The 22,318-nt window shown below is 37.0% G+C and overlaps 1 protein-coding gene across 4 annotated transcripts in view; it reads right to left on the minus strand.

Moving 5' to 3' along the window:
• Positions 1 to 22,318, minus strand: part of NOL4 (nucleolar protein 4) — a 395,622-nt gene that overhangs the window by 177,333 nt on the left and 195,971 nt on the right. For all 4 annotated transcript variants that reach the window (XM_007455174.1, XM_007455173.1, XM_007455172.1 and 1 more), the window contains one exon: positions 1,666 to 1,949. In XM_007455174.1, the coding sequence (XP_007455236.1) occupies positions 1,666 to 1,949 (284 nt within the window). The remainder of the gene's footprint in view (positions 1 to 1,665; positions 1,950 to 22,318) is intronic.

Consider the following 22,318-nt stretch of genomic DNA (forward strand, 5'->3'; position numbering starts at 1 on the left):
TACGCGGGCCTCTCACTGTTGTGGCCTCTCCCGTTGCGGAGCACAGCCTCCGGACGCGCAGGCCCAGCGGCCATGGCTCACGGGCCCAGCCGCCCCGCGGCATGTGGGATCTTCCCAGACCGGGGCACGAACCCGAGCCCCCTGCATCGGCAGGCGGACTCTCAACCACTGCGCCACCAGGGAAGCCCTGGAAGCTGTTCTTTAACCAAACCATTAAACCTTCCTCAGAGGTGCCTCCTTCTCCCCCGGGTCCTTCCCATCTTACTCTTCACAGCTCAATCAATCTGTGCTTTTTATAGCCTCATTTTGAAAGAGGTAGGAAAGTAACTTCATTCCGTCTAATGTATGGAAGAATGTGTTTTAATGAGCATAGTTCCTATGGTAATATTGAACAGCGGGGGAAAGAAGAGAAGAGCAAACCACTGGATGATTTTAGAAAAAAACTTCTGCAGATATATAGCATTAAAAGGACATTTTGTGATTAAGTTTTATAAAGACAGGGTTATGTGGAGGGCAGGGAAACTTAAGGGTTATTTTGTTCTGTAAAATGTAACACGGTGATTCAGATCATGTTAGTGAATATAAAATCACCTGTGTTTGTATGATCTGGCTTTAAACCACCCAAGAGAGTACTGTGCATTTACCACTGCAAAAGTTGTAACAGCCTTCCTCAGGCAGAAGTGCTTAAGAGTCTGATAATGTCCAGTAACTTACTTAAAAGAGGATAAAACAACACACCGTCAGGCAAGCATTCGGATTGAAATAGAGCCAATTTAGAAAGCATAGTGCTTTAGTAAATTCAGAAATTAATCCAGATTAAGACATTTTGCTTTCAGGATCTATTTCAAAAGACCAATTCTACAGCTCTAACTTAGAAGTGCGAGCAGTGGAGGGAGTCAAAATGTATACGCTATAAAAATCCTCATGCATTCAAAAGCATACCTTCAAAAATAATAGAGCAAAGTCTTCAGCATGACTTATTTCAAAATGATAGAAATATAGCTTATTTTTTTAAAGAATAAATCCATTGGGAATAGGTAAGATTGTAATTTATTCTGATATAAAGAATCTAGAAATTTAGATAATATATCTGAAACACATTTCTGTCTTTTGTATAACACAGTTTATGTTGTTTGTTCAACGAGTTATTTAATCTATATGTTTCATCCAGAAAACTGACACATTTCTCCTATGTACATGAAGTTACTGACTGAAGTCCACAGGTCTCTAAAGCAAACTTAAGAATTTAATTGAAATTTTATTGCCACATACGCCTATCCAATCAAGGAGAAACTAGTGATTTTTTATAGTTCAGAATTGTGTTCTGAGAGCTAAACTTTCACATCTGAGTTCAACAAACTCCCAAAGACAGATGCATAAGATTATATAAGTGAGACACATTAAAGCAAGTGATTCCATATATAAAAACCCACCACTTTCCCTAAGAAAGGATGCATTTCGTTCACTGTTATTCCTGAAATTTATTCTGTTTATATAACATGAACACACAGTATCTATGATTATAAATTTCTTGGTAACCCACTGTTGGGATTTGTTTAAAATATTTTTAGTGACGATAATCTTTATCTCTTGTATAAATAAGTATTTCTTTGTGACCTTCATGACCGACTTAAAAGTTCTTTGAAAATCGTAACATGACCTTACCTTGCTTCCATTTTCTCTCGCTTCTTGTTCCATCTTGAGGTCAGAAATCAGCAGATTCTTATATTTGTTTTTTCCATTACTGCTGTGGTCATCTATTCTGTATTCTGAAGTCAGCTGTGCTGAGAGGGGACTGTCACTCAGGTTCAGTGGCTGCTCGTCCAGCTCCAGCCCAGTTTTGCCATCACCGTTAGAGTCACCCATCTCCCTGCAGTGTGTTCCCCCTGAAGCAATTGAACTATGCCCCAGAGTCTCATTGCCATTAAAGCTCTCGGCAGCAGAATCATCTGTTGGAAAGAAAAATTTATATTTTGATTTTATTGATATGCTAATCAGTTTCTACTTCAACTAGCATTTTTTTTTTTTTTTGGTACAAGAGATAAAAGGAAAATTTATAATGATAACAGGATAAATGTATCAAGAGGTATAACAATATTCATAAACAATACCCATAAAAATTTGCTGTGATTTTGATTGGGATTGAGAACTTACAACTTGACAATATTGAATCTTCCTAGTCGTGAACATGGAAGATGTCTCTATTTACTTAGTTCTTCTTTGATTTTGTTCATCAGAGTTTTGTAGTGTTCCTCATATATATCTCATACATATTTTGTTAAATTTATACCTAAGTATTTCATTTTGGCATGCTAATGTAAATGATACTGTGGGGTTTTTTTTTGTTTTTTGTTTTAAACATCTTTATTGGAGTATAATTGCTTTACAATAGTGTTAGTTTCTGCTTTATAACAAAGTGAATCAGTTATACATACACATATGTCCCCATATCTCTTCCCTCTTGCGTCTCCCTCCCTCCCACCCTCCCTATCCCACCCCTCCAGGTGGTCACAAAGCACCAAGCTGATCTCCCTGTGCTGTGTGGCGCTTCCCACTAGCTATTTATTTTATGTTTGGTAGTATATATATGTCCATGCCACTCTCTCACTTTGTCCCAGCTTACCCTTCCCCCTCCCCATATCCTCAAGTCCATTCTCTAGAGAATAGACTCAACTAGCATTTATTGAGCTCCAATTGTGTGCTTGGCATTGTGCTACCTAATTTTACATATAATGTGTAGTTTATCCTTAGCAATAAACTTGTGAAGCAGCCATTATTATTTTTAATCTAGTAGGCAAATTTAGGCACAAGAAGTGAAGTAAAATAATTAAAAGATAAAATAATAAGATGAAACAAAGAAAACAGTTCAATCTCAAATGCAATCTCAGAGAAAAGTAAATTAAGAAAAAAAAAGAGCAAGAACAAGATATTTGCCAATTATTTTGCAAGTAGTTTTTGTTTTTCCAGGGAGAACAACCAGATTTGGTGAAAATTCTCTGATGAAAGCATCTTCCACCTTGCTAGTGGGGTATATATTGGTACAAGCTATGGGTGTTTAATATGCATCTGAAACATTAAAAGTGCTCAGAAACTTTGCTCCAGTCATTACGAAGACTATTAAGCCTAAGGAGTTTAATCATTGCATGCACCTCTGTGCAGGTAAAAAGACAGTTAAATCAGTGTTGCTTATAATACAAGATTTAGAAATGATATAAATTATCAAAAATAAAAATTTGGCTTAACATACGTTGGAACATTTAGATTATGCAATTAATCAATATTCCATTTTAAATACACAAGAAAATGTGAGTCATGAGGCACTGACTGGAAAAAACTAGCTACAGAAAGGTGTGGTCAATATGATCCTGATTTTGTAAAAAGAAAACACATAAACACAAGAACAAAAAGACTGAAAAGTTGTAGTCCAAAACGTTAATACTGATGTCCTCTTAACAGTGTGGCACTGGATTTTGTAATATTCTCTATTATCTACTCTATGTAAATTTATAATGTATTATGTATCATTTATAATATATAATTAAATGTATATATAATTTTTCTATAACAAAAATGGAAAAACTGTAGAAAAAAAGGAAAAAGGAGAAGAAGCAGAATTAGGGAAACTTTTCTGGCTTTAAAATACATAATAAGCTTGTTTAGAAGAAAATATATCAATAACAATGTACTCAGAGTGAGAAATAAAATTTATGTAAAAAATAAAATTCTGTTTCTCTTAATTTCCTCTTTACAGTTATGATAGAATTTACTATTAATTTTAAAGGATTATGATGGACAAAAGTATTAAACTGTTTCCTTTAGGGCAGGGCTATTGATGAAACCATGTAAATATCAGTGAGCAAAAGTAATAATATTCAGTGATTTTTTGTGACTTTTTTGTTTGATTTCTGCTATTCTCAAATATGCTTTCCTTTTGTAAGGTGCAATGAAATAGCTGATGCCTTCTAATCAATTAAATTCACAGAAATAATGTTTACATTCTGAAGGAGTAGTACAGCTCACTTCTTCATTCATTTATTCAGCAAACATTTACTGAGTGCCCATTTTTGGCCAAAAGGGGGTTAAATATTTGACCAATAGAGACCCCTGCAGCTTCAATGAGTCAATGAGTTCACAGATAATTTAAAGAGACAGAAAAATAAACATGCAGCTAAACTACAGAGTAAAAAAGGAACAAGGAATCCAGAACAAGGGATAAAGGCATCAGAGAAGGTTTCTAAAGGTGACTGAATTCCAAAGCTTTAACCAGGTGAAGAGTTGGGGAAGAGCATTCCCCACCTAGACATCGGCAGGTGCAAAGTCACAGAGGCAAGAATATGCAGGGCACATGAGGAATAAGAGTAGAGAGCTGAGTACAAAAGAGAGACAGAAGAAAGGAAGACCTAAAAAGGGAGGAAGATAAGTGTTTTGTGTATCAGAGAGCTTGGATTTTACCTTGAGTGTCAACAGAAGTAATTTTAATTTACTGTGGGAAGTGCTGTGAAAAAAATATGCTTTAAAGAGATTACTCTGTCTCGGATGAGAATAGTATGAAGGTGACAAAATGGAAGTTGGGGAGACCAGTTAGGAGATGTAGAAGCCATCTAAGTCAGCATTGCTGAAAGCTCAAAGTAAAACAGCAGCAGTGCAGAATAAGAGTGGATGACTAAAAAAAATCTTAAGAATAGAAAAGAAATCAAAAACAAACTTATGGTTACCAAAGGGGAAACGTAGGGAGGAGGGATAAGTCAGGAGATTGGGATTAACATACACACTCTACTATATATAAAATAGGTAACCAACAAGGACCTACGGTATAGCACAGGGAACTCTACTTAATATTCTGTAATAACCTAAATGGGAAAAGAATCCGAAAAAAATGAATATATGTATATGTATAACTGAAACACGTTGCTGTACACCTGAAACACAACCTTGTAAATCAACTATACTCCAATAAAAATGAAAAAAAAAGAAAAGAACAGTTAAGATTGGTAATAGATAGACAAAGGTCCAGAACAAAGCCCAGGTTCCTTGCTCTAGTACAAAATGAAAACAAAGGGCATTCAGTGTAATTATCAGCAAAATAGTACTTTTAAACAATTTTCTGAACCTATTTTGTGAGAAAGTTAAAACGTGTTCACAGCGCAAGATTCTACTTTTAAACTACTCTGTTTACGTACCTGTTCAAGAAAAGACCTCATTTGGAGAGAAGACAAGAGAATTTAGGAAACTGGCCATAAGATATATGACGTAGCAGTTTCCATGGCTATTAATTTGAGAAACTGATAACATTCTTTTAACAAGGAAATATCAAGGTTTGAAAAACAAAATTAGGGGAATGACGTATGAGTAATTTGGAATTTTATGGACATCCTATTATGCTAAGTCATATGGTTATGCTAAAGTATGAAAGGTCATTTCTGATTATTTCTTTCCAAGAAAATCCAAAGAAGAGTATAATGGACACATTCAAGTCCAATTATTTAATTCATGAAGAAAACTGTGATTTAACATTTGTGTACTAGAATCCTTTAAAAAATAATAAAAGTTTCATGTAAGAAAAGTTTATCAATATGTTAAAAAAATATAATGCTGAAGATACATTTAAAAACTAACTCTACATTAGAATGAAACAAATCCAATGTCAATTATAGTTAAAAATTAAACAAGCTATATCTGTTTCTTTAATCTGATATCATCATACATATTAATAAACAGTATGCCGTTTATTCATTTTTCAGGTAAGAGAAACATCATTTATCAGGAGAATCTTTAACAAAAGTCATGTATTTATAATTTTTGTATAAAGAATAAACAATAAAGGAGAAAACATTTTTAGACAGAGTGGTTCACTCCAGATGTTACCAAGGTAACTATATTCAACAGCTTTACATATTTCATTCCTGAGTAAATCAGTATGTTTCATGAAGAACAAATTAATTATTCACTCATTTGTAACAAATACATATCCACATATTTTATCTTGTAAATGGTAAAAGAACTGATAATCTCACGTGCCACTGTTTCATAAATCAAAATTTAAAACAAAGCTTTTGATGTCTGTATTAGAAAAATTTAATATAAAGAGGTGAGCAGACATTGAGGATACTGTAATGATTTTTTATTGTCTAGCTTTGTAAAACCACGTTAATGGCTTTTATTCTCTCTTCCTTAAAGATACTTTTTCAGAATTATAAACCACAAATCTAAGGCTCCTGTTTATCATAACAATTCACATCAGTTTACTGCTTTACATGGGAAATCTGCTTCCTTACCCAACAGAGTTTGCTCCATCCTGAGTGACTGCTGCCATATGGGTACCGGGCTGCTACACATGTAGTGTTTAGATCTGTAGATATGACCTTTAGGTTCACAGGCCCTGATCGATGGTGTCTGTCTCAAATTTCAGCCTGGGTACCACAGAATTGGAACCAAAAACTCTGTATTTGAGTCCCAAGGAAAAACAGCACCTGGAGCTCTGGAAATTAAGGTGCCCAGTGTACCTAGCAACAGAGGAGAATGTGAAATATGATGACAGGTAGTGTGGAATCTAGTGACATCAGGAGGGCAGTTGAATATTTGGGTTGTGTTTGTGCTGAGGCTAGTTTTGATGGGATGAATTTAGTGTTGCCAAGGGGGCTATCCAAGGGAGCCTGGCTCTTGTCTATCACACTAACCATGAGTGGCAGCCTATTTGTTTACCTCTTTCTCCTCCCCTACTCCCCATTCCCTCCACCAATTAGTACAGACCCTAGAAATACCATTTGTTTAAATTATTTCTAACATCCCCGCCAGCATTTTGTGTGAAGTAGTTACATCAGCACCAGAGTCAATGGTTAGCTCTCCCTATATAAAAAGAATTAACCTATAACAGTGGGTGGTGTATGTATATCTAAGTATATCTATTAATATACATAATATGTAGATCTATCTTTCTCTCTCTCTATATATATATATACACATACATATATCTATTTTCTCTCTATATGTATACATGTATATGTATATCTCTATTTCTGTGTATAAATATATGTGATATATATTTGAAATCTCCCAAAGCACCTGACCTACTTTTGTACTCACTTTCAGTAGCTCTTCATTATGGCCTTTAGGCCAAGTGCCTTGGGAAAAATGAATAGGAAAAATATATATATCATCTTCGTTTTAAGATTAATACTTGGAAATTTAATCCTAAAATGCAGGTCAGATGCTTATAAGGTCCAAAAAACTATTTATTGTTTGCCCCCAAATGCAACAAAGTCTCCCATCTCCAGTCCTTTGACTACATTTTGAAGTCAAAACATTCAGACTAAGGAGAAGTTTACTGATGCAGATAAAGTCATATGTGTGTTACATATGCATGCATGACTACTGCTGAAAGGTTATAGGACATTGATTTTAAAAGGATTAAACCAATATTGAGAGTAAGAAAGTAACAAGGAGATTCAGTTTTCCAGTAAATTAATTATACGGAAGAGTGTTATTCTTGTTTGGGAGCTCTTAATTCGGCCCTTGCCATTGGAAGAACGGGCTCTAATCAAAGGAGCAGGATAGTGATGGCACTGAGATAGGCTACGTGTTCCAAAGCATATAACTTAAGCTCAGCACAATAATTAAATAAGACTAATTCTGATCTACCAATGAGGAAATAATGTATATTCTTTATATTACTTTCTTTACAAATTTTAACCAAATACTTATTGTGTGCTAGACACTCTTTTGAGATTGTGAGTTCATAGAGGCTCCACATGGGAATTGTTCTTAGACTATAACAAAAGAATTACAATGCAAGGCAGAAAACAGTATCTATCCTACATGAGTTTCATATAAGGCACAATGAATAAACTAGGTTCTTAGGAGAAAGAAAAGTTGCCTATACATTGCTGGGGATGAGGAAGATATCAGAGAAGGCAGGTTACAAGAGGTGCAATTTGAAAGAGGTGAGATATATGATGGTGATGGTGGAGGTTATTCTACTTCAGAGAGTATAAAAGAAAAAGAACCACAGGCAGGAAAGAGCTGGAAGAGGACAGGGAATTGAGTATATTCTACAATTCTATATACTAAGACAGGAAACTGTATATTTCAGTAAAGTTGTGGATCTTTTACTCTCTATTCCTTTTTCTGGATCACATAAAATCATTAACGGTTCATTCTCCCAGGGTAGGTACTTGGAGAAGCCTACTGACCATGTGAGGCTAGTCTATTAAAAGTCTATCTCTGTTCCCACCTCAGAGCCACTGTCAACTGACTGATAACAAAGCATTCTCCCAGTTCTAAGAGGACCTATTTTTTCAAATGGCCATTAATGTAATAACTTATGGTTTCTTAATTGTCTAAATAAGTTATAAACTACTATTTTCATGCTTACCATTAGCTTGTTTAGGGTTTCAAAGAACTAGACCTTTTATAGAAGATGATAGGCATTAACATTTTTAATAATTACAATGTAATTTGAAAATATCTCTGATTTATTTTGCTGATGAAGTCACAGTTACTGTGAATACTGTGTTCTACTGACTACATTTATAATACAATAAAATGTTAACTTTCAGTTAGAGGTAAGTGAAAATTATATAGGTATGGATGTATATGTATACATATATACATGTGTGTATATATAGAGTGCTTTATACAAAGTTGATGTCATTTATATAAATTAATTTGTTAATAAGACAAATGATGTCATAGGTAGCATAATGCACTAATGCAGCTGAATAAGACATTCATGTAGTATTATCAACTCACTCAAGAAGTTATTTACTGCTATAACTTTAAACCCAAACAATTGATACCGTGGGTCTTTTATGTTCTGTCTCATACAACAAGCAGTATATATGATGACAAAATCTCATTAAATTTAAAGTAAATCTAAGATAATTATAATATAGAAGTTCAATGTTTTCCATGAAAACTGACAGCTAACCACTGGAGAGAAATGCGCAAGAAAACACATTAAACGGGCAATAGAAACAAGAAACAATGTCATGTAGTATTATAATAAAGCCATTCTATTAGAAAGTGATTTGAAAATTTATAAAAGGAGTGACTCAGGGATTTACCATGAATTATCTTAAACTGAAAACTAAGTTAAATGAAAAAAAGGTGACAGATTTGGGCTAAGTGATTCTGAAAAGAAATATTCTAATTAAAGCTAAAATTAACGCAATCCAAAAGGAGTTTCCCCTAATTTGGCATTTAGACAAACAACAACTCAGGAGGGTTTTTTTGCCTTGTCAGTAATGAGTCAGGAAATACTTTATCCTGAAAAGCTGAAAAGCAATGAAAAAAAAAAGAAAAAGAAAAAGAAGACCAACTATAACAAGCTTACTATTTGAAGCAAGTGTCATGGAGCTGGATAGGACTTTGGCTATCTTCAAATTTATCCTTACAGCAAGCACTGTTGGGTCTTTCTACCTCACAGAAGCTCCCCTCTCTGGGAAGTGCCCCTGGCTCACAGTGATAAGACATAAGTAGCCATACTTCTATTTTGTCTGTTAACCCTTTTGGATCCGATTCCTTCACTAACTTGAACACATCAGCCATTATTCTGCCTAATGCATCCTCTGAGTTCTTGTCCACCAGGTCACAACAAGCCATTTGCTTTCACTCACTGCCATGTCCCAGGATCGTATTAATTCTCCGGTTCTGTACCACAATCTAGTTCACAGGGGACTTTAACTGCCAAACCAAAGCCTACTAGAAACCACCACAGTTCTACATATGATGAAACCATACTAAAATTTCTGGGGAGCAAAAATGGTATAATCATGTCTGCCTTGGTAAGACATGATGATAAGGGATGGATGATAACTCTAAAATATAAGGGCCTGCATTCTCGATGAGGGGGAATCTAGTGTTCTAGAGCATAACTATATACTATACACCCACTCCAAAGTGAAGGATATGTTGTTAAAACTTGACTTCTTTACCAATACAGTGAAAGGGGATTTTCCACTTGACCTTCATGAAGACAAAATGAAGCAGGTATCTGTAGCAGACCAGGCTTGTGTATGGAGCTGGGGGTAATCCCTAACAGGAGAATTTTTGTCAGGACAACCAAGGTTTTAGTGTAAGGCAATGTGTTTTTCCTTGAGTGACTTTGCCTTTTGATAAGAGCTCCTAACTCTTTTCCAGTTGGACATCATGAACTGAGCACACTTGGTCCACTAAACATTGTATTTAGGCATGCTCAGTAGTCCTTCCTCATCAAGTGGAAGTGCAATATATAGAAATGAGTCTGTTCAGCCCCAGCGGCGTGTGAGCAGGTTGCTGAAAACTGTCACACAATAGTTGTTTCTTTCATCTCTGCCTAAGTGTCTTAAAAGAAGTTCTTTATAAAATCTGAGAACGAAAAATGTCAGCCTGGTTTCCATAACTCTGTGAAACACTGCAAAGGAGAGGCCCAAATATAGAAGAAAATCCACTAAATGGGCAAGACTTTGAGCAGTAAGTCTAGTTGTATATTCTCCTTAGAACAAAGATAATCTACAGTTATTTTTTACACCATTTCTTTGGCAGCAGCCAAATGGTATAGAGATGTGAAAAAGAACAGTTTGGAGTATTTTTAAAGAGAAGTTGGAGGAAGGATGATATTTGATAGATCTTTCACAATAGGCTAAGGGCTTAAAATGTTCATACCCATGTTACTTTCCAACAAAACCTCACTAGCATAGGAGCTGAACTTCATAATCAAGTGTACAGAGTGACTTTTCCTGTGGACATCAATCATCCTACCCGCAAAACCTAGGTTTGCTCAGTGGGATCATGAATTGCGTGGCAATTAAAGTGAGGGTAGAGGATACACATGGGCAGGCACTGGGGGCTTCCATCACCATGTTGATCTGAGTACCCAGTTTGCCAACAAAGTACCCAATCTTAAGATCTTGATAAAGTACAAAAATCTGAGAAGCTTGCTAACTTCTCTGTGGCAGAGCACTTGTATTTGATGCCTTTAATTAGAGGGGATAGTCACTTGTCCTCAGTAGATGGACACTTACTTTTGACTTGGTCCTGTATTTCTTGCCCATTCTTTCTCTAACACAACTATATATGAACCTCAGAATGTTTTATATGCTACCTTTTATCCCCCCACACATTAAATTTAATCAATGAAATCACATCGCAGTAAAAGAAATGAAGCAACTAGAAGATTTCCCTTGGAGTCATTGCTCTTTTTACCTACTCCATCCCTAACAAATTACAGACCTTAAAAAATAATGGAATGAACTATTGAAAACTTTAAAAAATAGCTGTGGTAGGGGACTTCCCTGGTGGTACAGTGGTTAAGAATCCATACTTCCACCACAGGGGACATGGGTTCAATCCCTGGTCAGGGAACTAAGACCCTACATGCTGTGCATCATGGACAAAATAAGTAAGTAAGTAAATTTTTAAAAAGAAAAGAAAGAAGACAATAAAAAAGAAAAACATTTAAAAAAATAGCTGTGATGCCCTGAGAGATATTACCTGAGCCTGAGGGGTTGCCTTTCAGGATGTGGTCATGTTCTAAACCAGCTACTGATACTTGGGGTTACCTCTCTTAGCCACAATATCAGTCTGGAAAACAAGGCTTTCCAGAGATGGAAGTGACACTTCTCACAATTCTTCTCTACAGCTGTAGGTTCTGTTGGCCTGTGGGAAGGATACTTCCAAGAAATGAGCTAGACAACTGACCATTTCACACCACGCAGGCCACTATGGGAAGAGAGAAACAGAAGAGTTATGTACTGCCTGCCATCATTGATCCTGAGTACCTGAGGAATAAGATGCCTGAAAACCAAAATGGGTTGGAATGAGGGTCCACAAGAACACCTGAAGCACTTCTCATTCTGCTCTGCAGAAAGAAAAATTTTGTCAAAGCAATCTTTGCAGGCAGAGACAAATCTCATTTCCTGACATGACGCCCCACCTGGCAAATACCCTGAGTCGTTTAATTGCTAGTGAAAGAAAAGAAAATATGGAAGGAGTAGTGGAGCTGGTTCATCATAACTACTAGCTATGGCTTTGGAATAAGGCACAGAAATATTGCAACTAATGCAATATTTACCTAGATTTCTTTGTTTGCTGTCAGCTGTCAAGTGTCTGAGGATTAAAAACAGATGCCTCATTTTCTTAAGTTTTATTTCCACTGTTGTATACAGGGGGTAGTAGCAGGACTTAAATATACTAATTAGTCCATTAACTGTATAATTTCAATTATTACGGAACTAAAAGAGGTAAGAATATTATTTGGTGATCTGGCCTCAGAAAGTGGGGCTTCTTAACATCACCTCTGTTTCTCTGTGCGATAGCTGGACAGGACTTAGATTTAGTTATATTTGGGGAAAATGAGGCTGTTTGTGGTTTAAGTGAAATAGGTGGTAAGTTTTCACTAGAATTATCTTTGGATGTATAAGAAAGTTGCATGATGTGTGATGGTGTGATGTGTGTGTGTGTGTGTGTATGTGCGTTTGTGTGTCTGTGTGTTAGCAGAAAAATGATGATATGTATTAGGCACCCATAGGGACAGAAACCTAGTTCATACAATCCCCTCCTAATACACAAGTGTAGGCTCCAGGAAGCATGATCACTTGCCACCCTGGAAAAATTTGGAGCTTTGAGACAGAAAAAGGGAGTCATTGGAACTAGTTCTTTTTATGTTAATCTTTAGAAAGAAAGTATAACCATTATGGTCGATGGAGTTCCCATCATTTAAAAAAAATTAGAGCTGCCTTTAGTTCTTGTCTTTCTAGATTATTAGGCAACCAACTCCTTTATGAAATTTTGTGAGAAATTCCAGTGCCCCTTCCATAGATTCCCATTTTTTGTACTGTTTTTGCTTAATTTAGCCAAAGACAATTTTTAACTTGAAAAAAGAAAGCTTAACTAATGCATAATATTTGTTTTACTTCTGAAAAATCTGAGGAACAGAAATGTTAAGTGACTTGACTGGGTTCAGTTAAAAATAGAAAGTACATGTTAAAAGGACTTGAAGTCATGTAATAAAATATAGTCATAGAACTAGAGGATGCTAAATTTGAAAAGAGAACACTTTCAGGGGTTATACTGAGAGATATAATTTAATCCAATATTTGAACATTTTAACGTGTTTTTATTACCTGTCAGAAGATTAAAGATTAGAAGTTATACAGATCAGTTTTTTGTGAAGTATATGAGAAGTCACTCTGACAAAATTATCAAAACATCAAATAAGTTTCTCTCTAGAGGTGCTTAATTGTGAAATGTAAGCTATTGGAGGGCAAGTTCTAGTTCTTATTCCTTTATCAATCTGTGATTAGCACATGGTAATTATACACTAACTATTTGTTGAATTGGACAATCACAGGAGATCACAATCACATATCTATTTAGTGTCTGTTTAAATAAACTGAGTCTTTTTACTTCTCTTTATATGTTTGTGAACTATTTATTTATTAATAAATATTGTGGGCTTCCCTGGTGGCGCAGTGCTTGAGAGTCCGCCTGCCGATGCAGGAGACGCGGGTTCGTGCCCCGTTTCGGGGGGATCCCACATGCCGCGGAGCGGCTGGGCCCGTGGGCCATGGCCGCTGAGCCTGCACGTCCGGAGCCTGTGCTCCGCAAATGGGAGAGGCCACAACAGTGAGAGGCCCGCATAACGCAAGAAAAAAAAAATAAAAATAAATAAATAAATAAATAAATATTGTGTTACTGCATTAGACACTGGTAGGAAGAATCTAAAAGTGCCCCTCCGCACAAGATTCCACACCCTTATTCTCAGAACCTATAAATATGATGAGATATTACTCCTGTGATTATGGTAAGTCTTATGGTACAGAGGATGTTTAATAGGGATATTACCTGACTGGGCTTGATCAATTACATGAACAGTTAAAAGCACAGAGCTCTCTCCAGTTAGTGGCAGAAAAGGAAGTTAGAGAGATCCAAAGCATAATAGGTTTCTCACTGTGTCACTGATGGCTTGAAGATGGAGGAGGTCACATAAGAGAATGCAAGCAGTGTTAAGGGGCAGGGCTGACAGCTGACAAGGAAACAGGGACCTCAGTCCTACAACCACAAGGAAGTAACCTCTGCCTACAACTTGAATAAGCTCTGAAATGGATTCTTTACCAGAGTCTCCTGATAAGAGGTTAGACAGGCTGACACCTTGATTTTAGCCTTTGTGATACCTGGAGTTTAGAACCTAGTTAAACTTGTTTCAACTCTTGACCTACAGAGCTGTTAAGCTTGTGGTAATTTATTACACAGCAATATAAAATGAATACAGTGAAAAACACCAAGGAATGTCTATGGTGTATTAATATAGGTAATACCACTCAAAATTATTCAAGTATATTTCAATGATTGGTGTGTATCAGTGTTTCTCAAACTTTAATTGCTTCAGAATTTCCTAGGTAGATTGTTAACAATACAGATTCCCTTGGGCACTAAAAACTTCTAACCCAATAAAAATATGAAGTCTTGGTTTCATTTACCTTGGTCAGGGGCAGGAAGAAATCCTAGAATCTAGAAGCAATTCTCTTACAGAGTTTTGGGGCCACATGTGAGAAATTAATGTAGATCATCTCCGACAACTAACTGGTTGAATATGCAGTTGTGGGAGGTAAGTGTTGATACTAAGAGAAAGGAATATGACTGACAGCTCTCAAATCTGAGCTCAGTAAGACAGAATCTAAGTATATTTTAATGTCATTTAACAAATCTCTAGGAAATTGTCGAAAAAGAGGCCAGCCAAATATTCTCTCCCTTGATGAAAACTAATAAATAAGAGCCAGTTCTGGGCCCACTTTTTAAAAGACTCCTAATAGGATATGATTTTGCCCAAAGAGCTTATTTCAATACGTACTGAAGAACTAAAGAAGTTATTTTTGGGAAAAAGGATCACTTTGATTACCTTGATTAACAAACTCCTAGGCAAGAAGGTCTTTACCAAGGTCAAGTGTATGTCTACAAAATCAAGAATCTTTACCCATAGAGCAGAACTGTGTACCAACTATGGGTTCACATGTGCTGAAATCATTGTCAGTTTTTGCTTGCGTAGTAGGTAAAGAGTATCATTCTAGGAAAAATTGTCAAAATCTTCCAAATTTGTTCTCAGTGTCCCTCATGTTCTTTTTCCCATCTTCACGGCAAATCCACAAGCTATCTGTGTGCACACTGGCTCTCTGTAAGTCACTTTACTAAGAAACAGATTGACAGATTGACTGATTGATTATCCCTTGACTGAAATTCCCCCACAGGAAAATGCTACTTCAGCTAGGCACTTGTAATTTAAACCTTTTATCTCTAATTGTGGAAATGAAAGGCTTTTCTCATGGTATTTTCAGCCATTAGCAAGCAGATGAAGAAAAGAAATCCTGCAGTCATCTAGACCTAATTCATTCCCAGGTTTTCAGAGTAACTTAGAGGTGAATGATTAGAGTACATGATCTGTGATGTTTTCTCCTAACCCTCCTACTCTCAAAAAAGTCCCTCTCCCCCCTGCAGTGGGTGAGCCAGGACCACTCAACAAGGAAGCTGAAACTCTCATGCCAACATCCTGAAACTTCAAGAAACTTGAGCCACCAAGCACTTCTTGGACTTAATAAGCAAATCCTACACTAAGAATTCTGAAAGGTTCTCCACACCCTCCTTCCTCCCACGCACTGGTCATTTGCTGTTTTGCTCTCAGATCCATTCTTCTCCCTTTCTTTGCAAAGCATTTCCCAGGTTTCCTTGACTATTGTCTTCTGACTTGGTTTAAACAATGGGAGATACTGGCAGAGACAGGAGGGGAGAAAGAGAAAATGCCTGGGTTTCCCCACTCCCCATCCCACACATATACCCTCTCTGATTCAGGAGACCTGTCTGTCTCCAACTCAGGGGGCATCTTCTCCATGTCTCAGCTCCTGCCAGGAAGTGTCTTCCTGTCAGGGAGCATCTTCTGTGTGTCTATTTCCCAGCAAGTAGCTCTGGCTCTTGGCCACTAGTAATGCCAACTCCTCCCCAGCTTTTCCACCTGTAGCTCTAGCAGAGGCTTCCTTCTGTTATTAATTCCTGCATTGCATCACACATTGCAAAGAGTGCCTTGTATTAAATTTTTCTAATGAATGACATGGAATGTACAACATTCTCCAGACTGGATCACAACTGATATAATTCGCTTTACTTTGGCCTCAAGACTTCTGTTTTCTAGCACCTGTGATGTTCTTATAGTCAATATTTTGTGACTTTTTTCCTTCATAATGCCAATTCATTATCTGATATCCAAGAAGTTTTCCCCGAGCTTTCTTTACTATTTCTACCTCTGGGGTTAACATCCATCATTGTCCATAACAGTGGTAATAATGAACTTATTGGCCATCTTGAAGGACTCAAGGTCACTAAGAGTTTTGGTGGCAATTATAAAGCATTATTTTTTAGATGCTTGTCAAAGTGTTGGTATCTTTCTAATAAATACTAATTTATTCTGATTTAAACAAAAAGATTCATCTGAGTAATGCCAATTGTTTTGAATCATTAAACATCTTAATTACACAAATCCTTTTGGTAGTCATTTCCTTTACAATATTCAAAACAGATCTGGGCATAAAATAAGATTATCAGTTTTCCTATTTTAAAGATCTTGGTGAGGATAAAGAACTTATTTGCTCAAGTCACCTCGATGGTGACAAACATAGGATTAGAAACTGATTTCCTAATTTCAGACCAAATTTCCATCTAAATTGTACTGCTACACCTCAGCAGGGAAACACAAGTCTAGGTATTGTGAGGAGAAGTGCCTGAAAAAGTAGTGCTACGTGGGAAAAGAAAAGACTTAACTTTCGATTTAGGAGGCTCTTAGAGACACTACCACAGCAGGAAACACAAGTCTAGGTATTGTGAGGAGAAGTGCCTGAAAAAGTAGTGCTACGTGGGAAAAGAAAAGACTTAACTTTCGATTTAGGAGGCTCTTAGAGACACTACCAAATTGAAAGGTGTCATCTAAGGTTACCCATTTTGCAATACTTCATAAAATCAGGAATCACAGTGAATAGCCTGCTATCACCTTCCCCTCACTTAACAAAGGCATTCTGCCTACGCTTCTTGTAATTAGCATAAACTGAACAGCCATGATGTTTTTATAAATGCAGATGACCTTTCAATACCACCACGATTAGCAGAGTACTGGCTGACCAATGACATGATATTTATAACCAAAGACAATTCTACTTGACATTCAGAGCTGAATGATATCAAATGATATTATTTTAGAAAACTTGCTAAAATTCTGAGTAAGTAGAAAAAAATCAAAGAACTTACAATTATATGAGATCAAAGAAAACCGATATTAACATCAGTATTTAAAGGACACAAAAAATTAAAGTCCTCTTGTTGAAGGAGAACAGTAACATGTTTGTTACTTTTCTATTTAAAAAGTGATTTTCATCTCATCATCATAAGAAAACTGAAATTTGTAACTATGTGCGGTAACGGATATTAACTAGACTTACTGTGGTTAGCATTTCACAACCTATACATCTATCAAGTTATTATGCTGTACACCTAAAACTAATATAAGGTTGTATGTCAATTATATCTCAATTTAGAAAAATAAAGGAGTTGCACTCAGACCACAGTTAAGATCTATGCAAAGCACCATGAAGCCAGGGGCCCTGCAGCCACCTCAACAGGGTAAAGCTCTGGTACCACTTATATTCCCACCCTCACACCCATCACCCCAGATCACCAGAGTCTGGGCAAAGGATAGATGAGGGCCAATGGTCACACTCATCGGAAACAGTATGAAACCTGGATGTCCATGAATGGCTTCATTGCTCTGAATGAGTATTCAGTAAGCGTACAACATGCGCATATGCCACCAGGTGCAAGGTTGAATAGTACTGTGAGTAAATACAAAAGAAATGGGGAGAAGGGGAGAAAGACCTACCCACCCAACTCTAAAATAAACTCTGCAAAAATAGCAAACACTGTGGTTGCAATGTAGAGAGTAAACTATAAGTCAGGGATATTTATAAATAATAAAATGTTCAACTTTAATAACAGCAGGATCCTAGAGTGTTCATCATCAATCCATAAAGCCTTCAGACATTTGTCACCACCCAGGGATAAAATGGTGAGACATTTTCAACAACAGACATAGTACTTGCTTTGGCTGTATTAACTGCAGGAACTTAACAAAGAGTAAAGACAGAAGAGTTGTTTCCACATTTTACATTTCTACTTTACACTCCAAGTACTGAGTGCACTCAGTATACCTGAGTCAGTTTAAAGCTTTAATTTTGTTAATCCTGAATTAAATAACCAAAGGTTAGTCTTAGCACCGATTTTGGGAAAAGGAGGATCATAGTTCAAGGAAACCATGAAAGCCCTCAAAGAACTGACTTTGAAAGCAAGCAAACTCTTCCAAGTTGTGGGTGGCTGAGGAGCTGACTCTAATTGAGCAGCCTGGGCAAAACCAGGGCAGTCATCCTGCCCTAAGTCCTCCTCTAGAGAAAGGCTCTCCCAGGCCCATCCCTACCAACGACCATGTAACAATGTTTGAAACAAGGTCAACTGGTTTAAAAAAATGGTTGGAGGGTAACAGAGGTCCTGCTCTCTGTCTGGGGTGGAGCCTAATAGGTTCATTTCTCAAACCAAAAGCTGGAACCAGTATTCCAGACCAACCTCCCAGGGAACCAACAACTAGCCAGGGTCTGTTCTTTTTCTCTGCTGAGGTCAGTTGCTTTATTTTGGAAGATGATGTCCAGATCAGGGAAAAAAAAAAAAAAAAAAAAAAAGGTAATTTTCATAAATGACCTAATTTATACTTTATAGGGACCCAGTGAAGGAAAATTCATAGGCATTGTTTGCCCCATTTTACCAAAGTGAAAATAGTCGAGTCTTGAAAAGATCCTGTGATTCTCTAAAGGTAGCATAGTTAATGAATGACAAAGCTGGCACTTAATGGCAGACGTCACAACCAGCCCTTGGAAACCACTATGCTCTATTAGCTCTCAAGGAAGGTAGGCTTTAGAGATGGCTTGAGTATGGGGAGAGTAGAATATAAAGAAAGCAAACTAAGGAGGAAGACAAGATAAAGGCAACTTGGAACAAGCTCTACAACAGGGAGACAGTCAGTAGGCAGGAGAAGAGGTACTTGGTGAAGGGCACTGAGGCCAGGAATCATGGGATTAGGAAGAAATACCCTGGGAGGTGTCAGGAACCTGGTGAAATAAAGTGATCAAGTGATCAACATTAGTGTTCGTGTAGGAGGTACTGAAGTTGGAGAAATACCCTCTAAGAACATAGCCTCTTCCTCTTGCTCTGATGCCCAAATCTACTAAATCACAAACAATGAAAGGCTAAACTTTTTTCTTTGCTGTGTGCCCTGAAGCTAGCATTACGACTTCTGTGGAGTGTATATTCAGCAAATGCCTCAAGAATTACATTGATTCCAAACCACATTGATTCTATTTTCTCAATTCTTGCTTTTCCTAGTTCAAAAATTTTATATTATATCATACACTAATTTTTCACACACGTAAGTCATTTTCCCAAATGTTTATGGACCTTGCTTTAACATTCCTTTGCATAAAGTAATATATATAACAAGTCACCAAGAAGAAATATGATATTTTTTAAAAGTCAATAGAAGAAGAGAAAACATTTGGGGTTTTGCTGATGTTTTATTTATTACAGTAAAAGGACAGTCAAAAAGTAATGTCCGAGTGAGTCTGAGAAAAATAAAAACGACGAAGAATTAAAAGGATTCTCAGGTAATAAATATTCTTTTTATAGAAGTTATATATGTTTATTTTGATTAATACTGTTTCTATCATGATAAATCACTGAACTCTCCTCAAGTCAAAAATAAAACATCTGTCTTGGTTGACCATTAAAAAATAATATCTTTAAGTCTCTGTACTGATTGTATCCACTTAAACTCTCTGAATTATACCCAAATAAGAGCTGTTTACAAAGTGATTATTTCTAATTAGCCAAGAGCTGCTCAAAATATACCCCCCTCCCCCAAACCCCATGCTACTATACCAAAATTACTTAACCATGGCCATCTATAAAATTGTCCTTTAGCTAAAGCGCAGTGGATTCTGGTTTGAAAGCCCTAGTTTCTTGATTTCAGCCAGAGAAGAAACATTTACTGAGCTCTGAATGGCCAGTTTAGTGGGGTGTTCATTGCTGATGGCACATTTTCATGATCCTTTCTCAGTGGCTCTCCATTCAAAGAAACTAAACAGGACAAGTAATTACACTGAATACATCATTTTAGTGTATGGACATCCTCTCCATACTCCCTTCTGGAACAAATAAACCTGCCAACAGCCTACTGTCTTGGTAGCCACATTACCTCCAAGGTCAATACTGCCAAGGCAGGCACCTGACCAAAGAACCATCGAACCATAAAAGGTCAAAACCACAACCAGTGTGGTCAAACCAGAAAGGTGATTTAGGTCAAAAAGTTTCCATCTCAGAATTTGAGCTAACTCCTCTCTCCTCAGTGTGTGGGCTAGTGATGAGTAGCATCAAAATCATCTGTGAACCTGTCAGAAACACTGAATGTCAGGTCTTACCCCAAACGTACTGGATCAGAATCTGCATTTTAACAAGACTCCCAGTCTATCCATGTGCATAATAAAATCTCAGAAGCCCAAACTCCTAACTGGGTTAGCAGTCACAGCTGAAGCAAAGTCACAAGGAAACACTGGGCTGAAGAGGGAACCAGGGTCCATGTTCAAGCTGAATTGAGCAGAGGATGCCAGAGCGTGAGGACAGAGGGACACAGAGAAAAGGTACATAATAGAGGGACTATGTGGCAGGTTGGCCTCACATGGTGTCATCATAATTACTAATTGTGCCCCATTCAACTTTCAAATGTGTTCCTGTTTGGGCAACAGATTATATGATAACTCTCTATATAACTCAGTAAGATCAAAGTTAATTCACAGCCTGGCTGTTCCATACTTTCTGTTCTTGGATTCCTTAAATCACTGTCTCTCTTACTGTGACACATCATTCTTAAAAACACTGACATCTCCCTTCTGCCCTCATTATTTGAAGTAACTGATGCAAATATATTTACTGTTTAATTAGTGCCTACTATGTACCACGAAAAATAATTAAAAATTATGTGCTGGGTACTTACTCTGTTATATCTATTCCTCAAAGCAGGCCCAGGTAATATAATGTCACAGGGGCATATTCTGGGATCTCGATTAAATGACTTCCTCAAGGTCCCATAGGTGCCAAGGCCTGATTCACACTCGGGGCAGCTGACTCCACGGCCCTTGTCTTTTTCTTTCCACCCCATACCTCTCCAGGGGATGATCTCATGTCACCTAATTCTTCTGGTGACGCTGCAAACCCCAGCCATGAAAAGAAACCATGCTGGGATTTCCCTGGTGGTCCGGTGGGCAAGACTCCGTGCTCCCAACGTAGGGGGCCTGGGTTTGATCCCTAGTCGGGGAACTAGATCCCGCATGCATGCCACAACTAAGAAGCCCACATGCTGCAACTAAAGATCCCGCATGCCGCAACTAAGACCCTTCGTAGCCTAAATAAATAAATAAATATTTAAAAAATAAAAGAAATCACGCTAGGCATGATTGTCTCTGAAGGCAGAGAAACACTTTCTGTTTAAAGGATACTATCTTCTATCTCTCAATTTTTCTGACAAAATGCTTGAGTGCTTTGTAGATATGAACTGAGCTTTATTTTTTGGACCAAAGAAAACAAGACATAGATTTTTTATTTTACTCTATTTAAACATTTTTTCCAAAAAATATACCTTTTTCTTACAGGCATCAAGGTATAATAACCAATCTGTAATAGTAAATATAGTGACATAACAACGTAAAATAAATTAATGAACTAAACCAGGACAACATTTTACATTTACTCAACATGCATATCACTTCAGCTATTATTTACAACTGTTACTAAGACAGTTCATGCCCAGGTTAAATAGCTACAGAATCCTGAATTTCAATTCTCTTACTACTTTTGCTTATTTTTCCTTTTAGGGGTGGGAAGAGGGAATAGGAGGTAAGAATATAGTGGGATGCAAGGCACAATGCTTTCCACATAGCAGTGGCTCAACAAGTTCTAAATAAATCGCCCAGTAGATGGATGAAAGGAAGGAAGGAAAGGAGGAAGAAATAAAGGGAGGTAGGCACATGCTCCTTGGTAATCAGAGAGAGAATATAATACTCTTCAAAAATCAGGATATTGAAATAGTTCTGGTTTTGCTGACTATGATTGATAATAAGATACTAATTGATTCTACTGAATAAAGTTTCTCAGATATAAGAATCAGAGAAGGTGAAAAACAAATGAAAGATGAAGGGGGGCAGTAGGGAAA

The sequence above is a fragment of the Lipotes vexillifer genome, unplaced genomic scaffold, assembly GCF_000442215.2.
Source record: "Lipotes vexillifer unplaced genomic scaffold, Lipotes_vexillifer_v1.1 scaffold90, whole genome shotgun sequence".
Classification (NCBI taxonomy): Eukaryota; Metazoa; Chordata; class Mammalia; order Artiodactyla; family Lipotidae; genus Lipotes; species Lipotes vexillifer.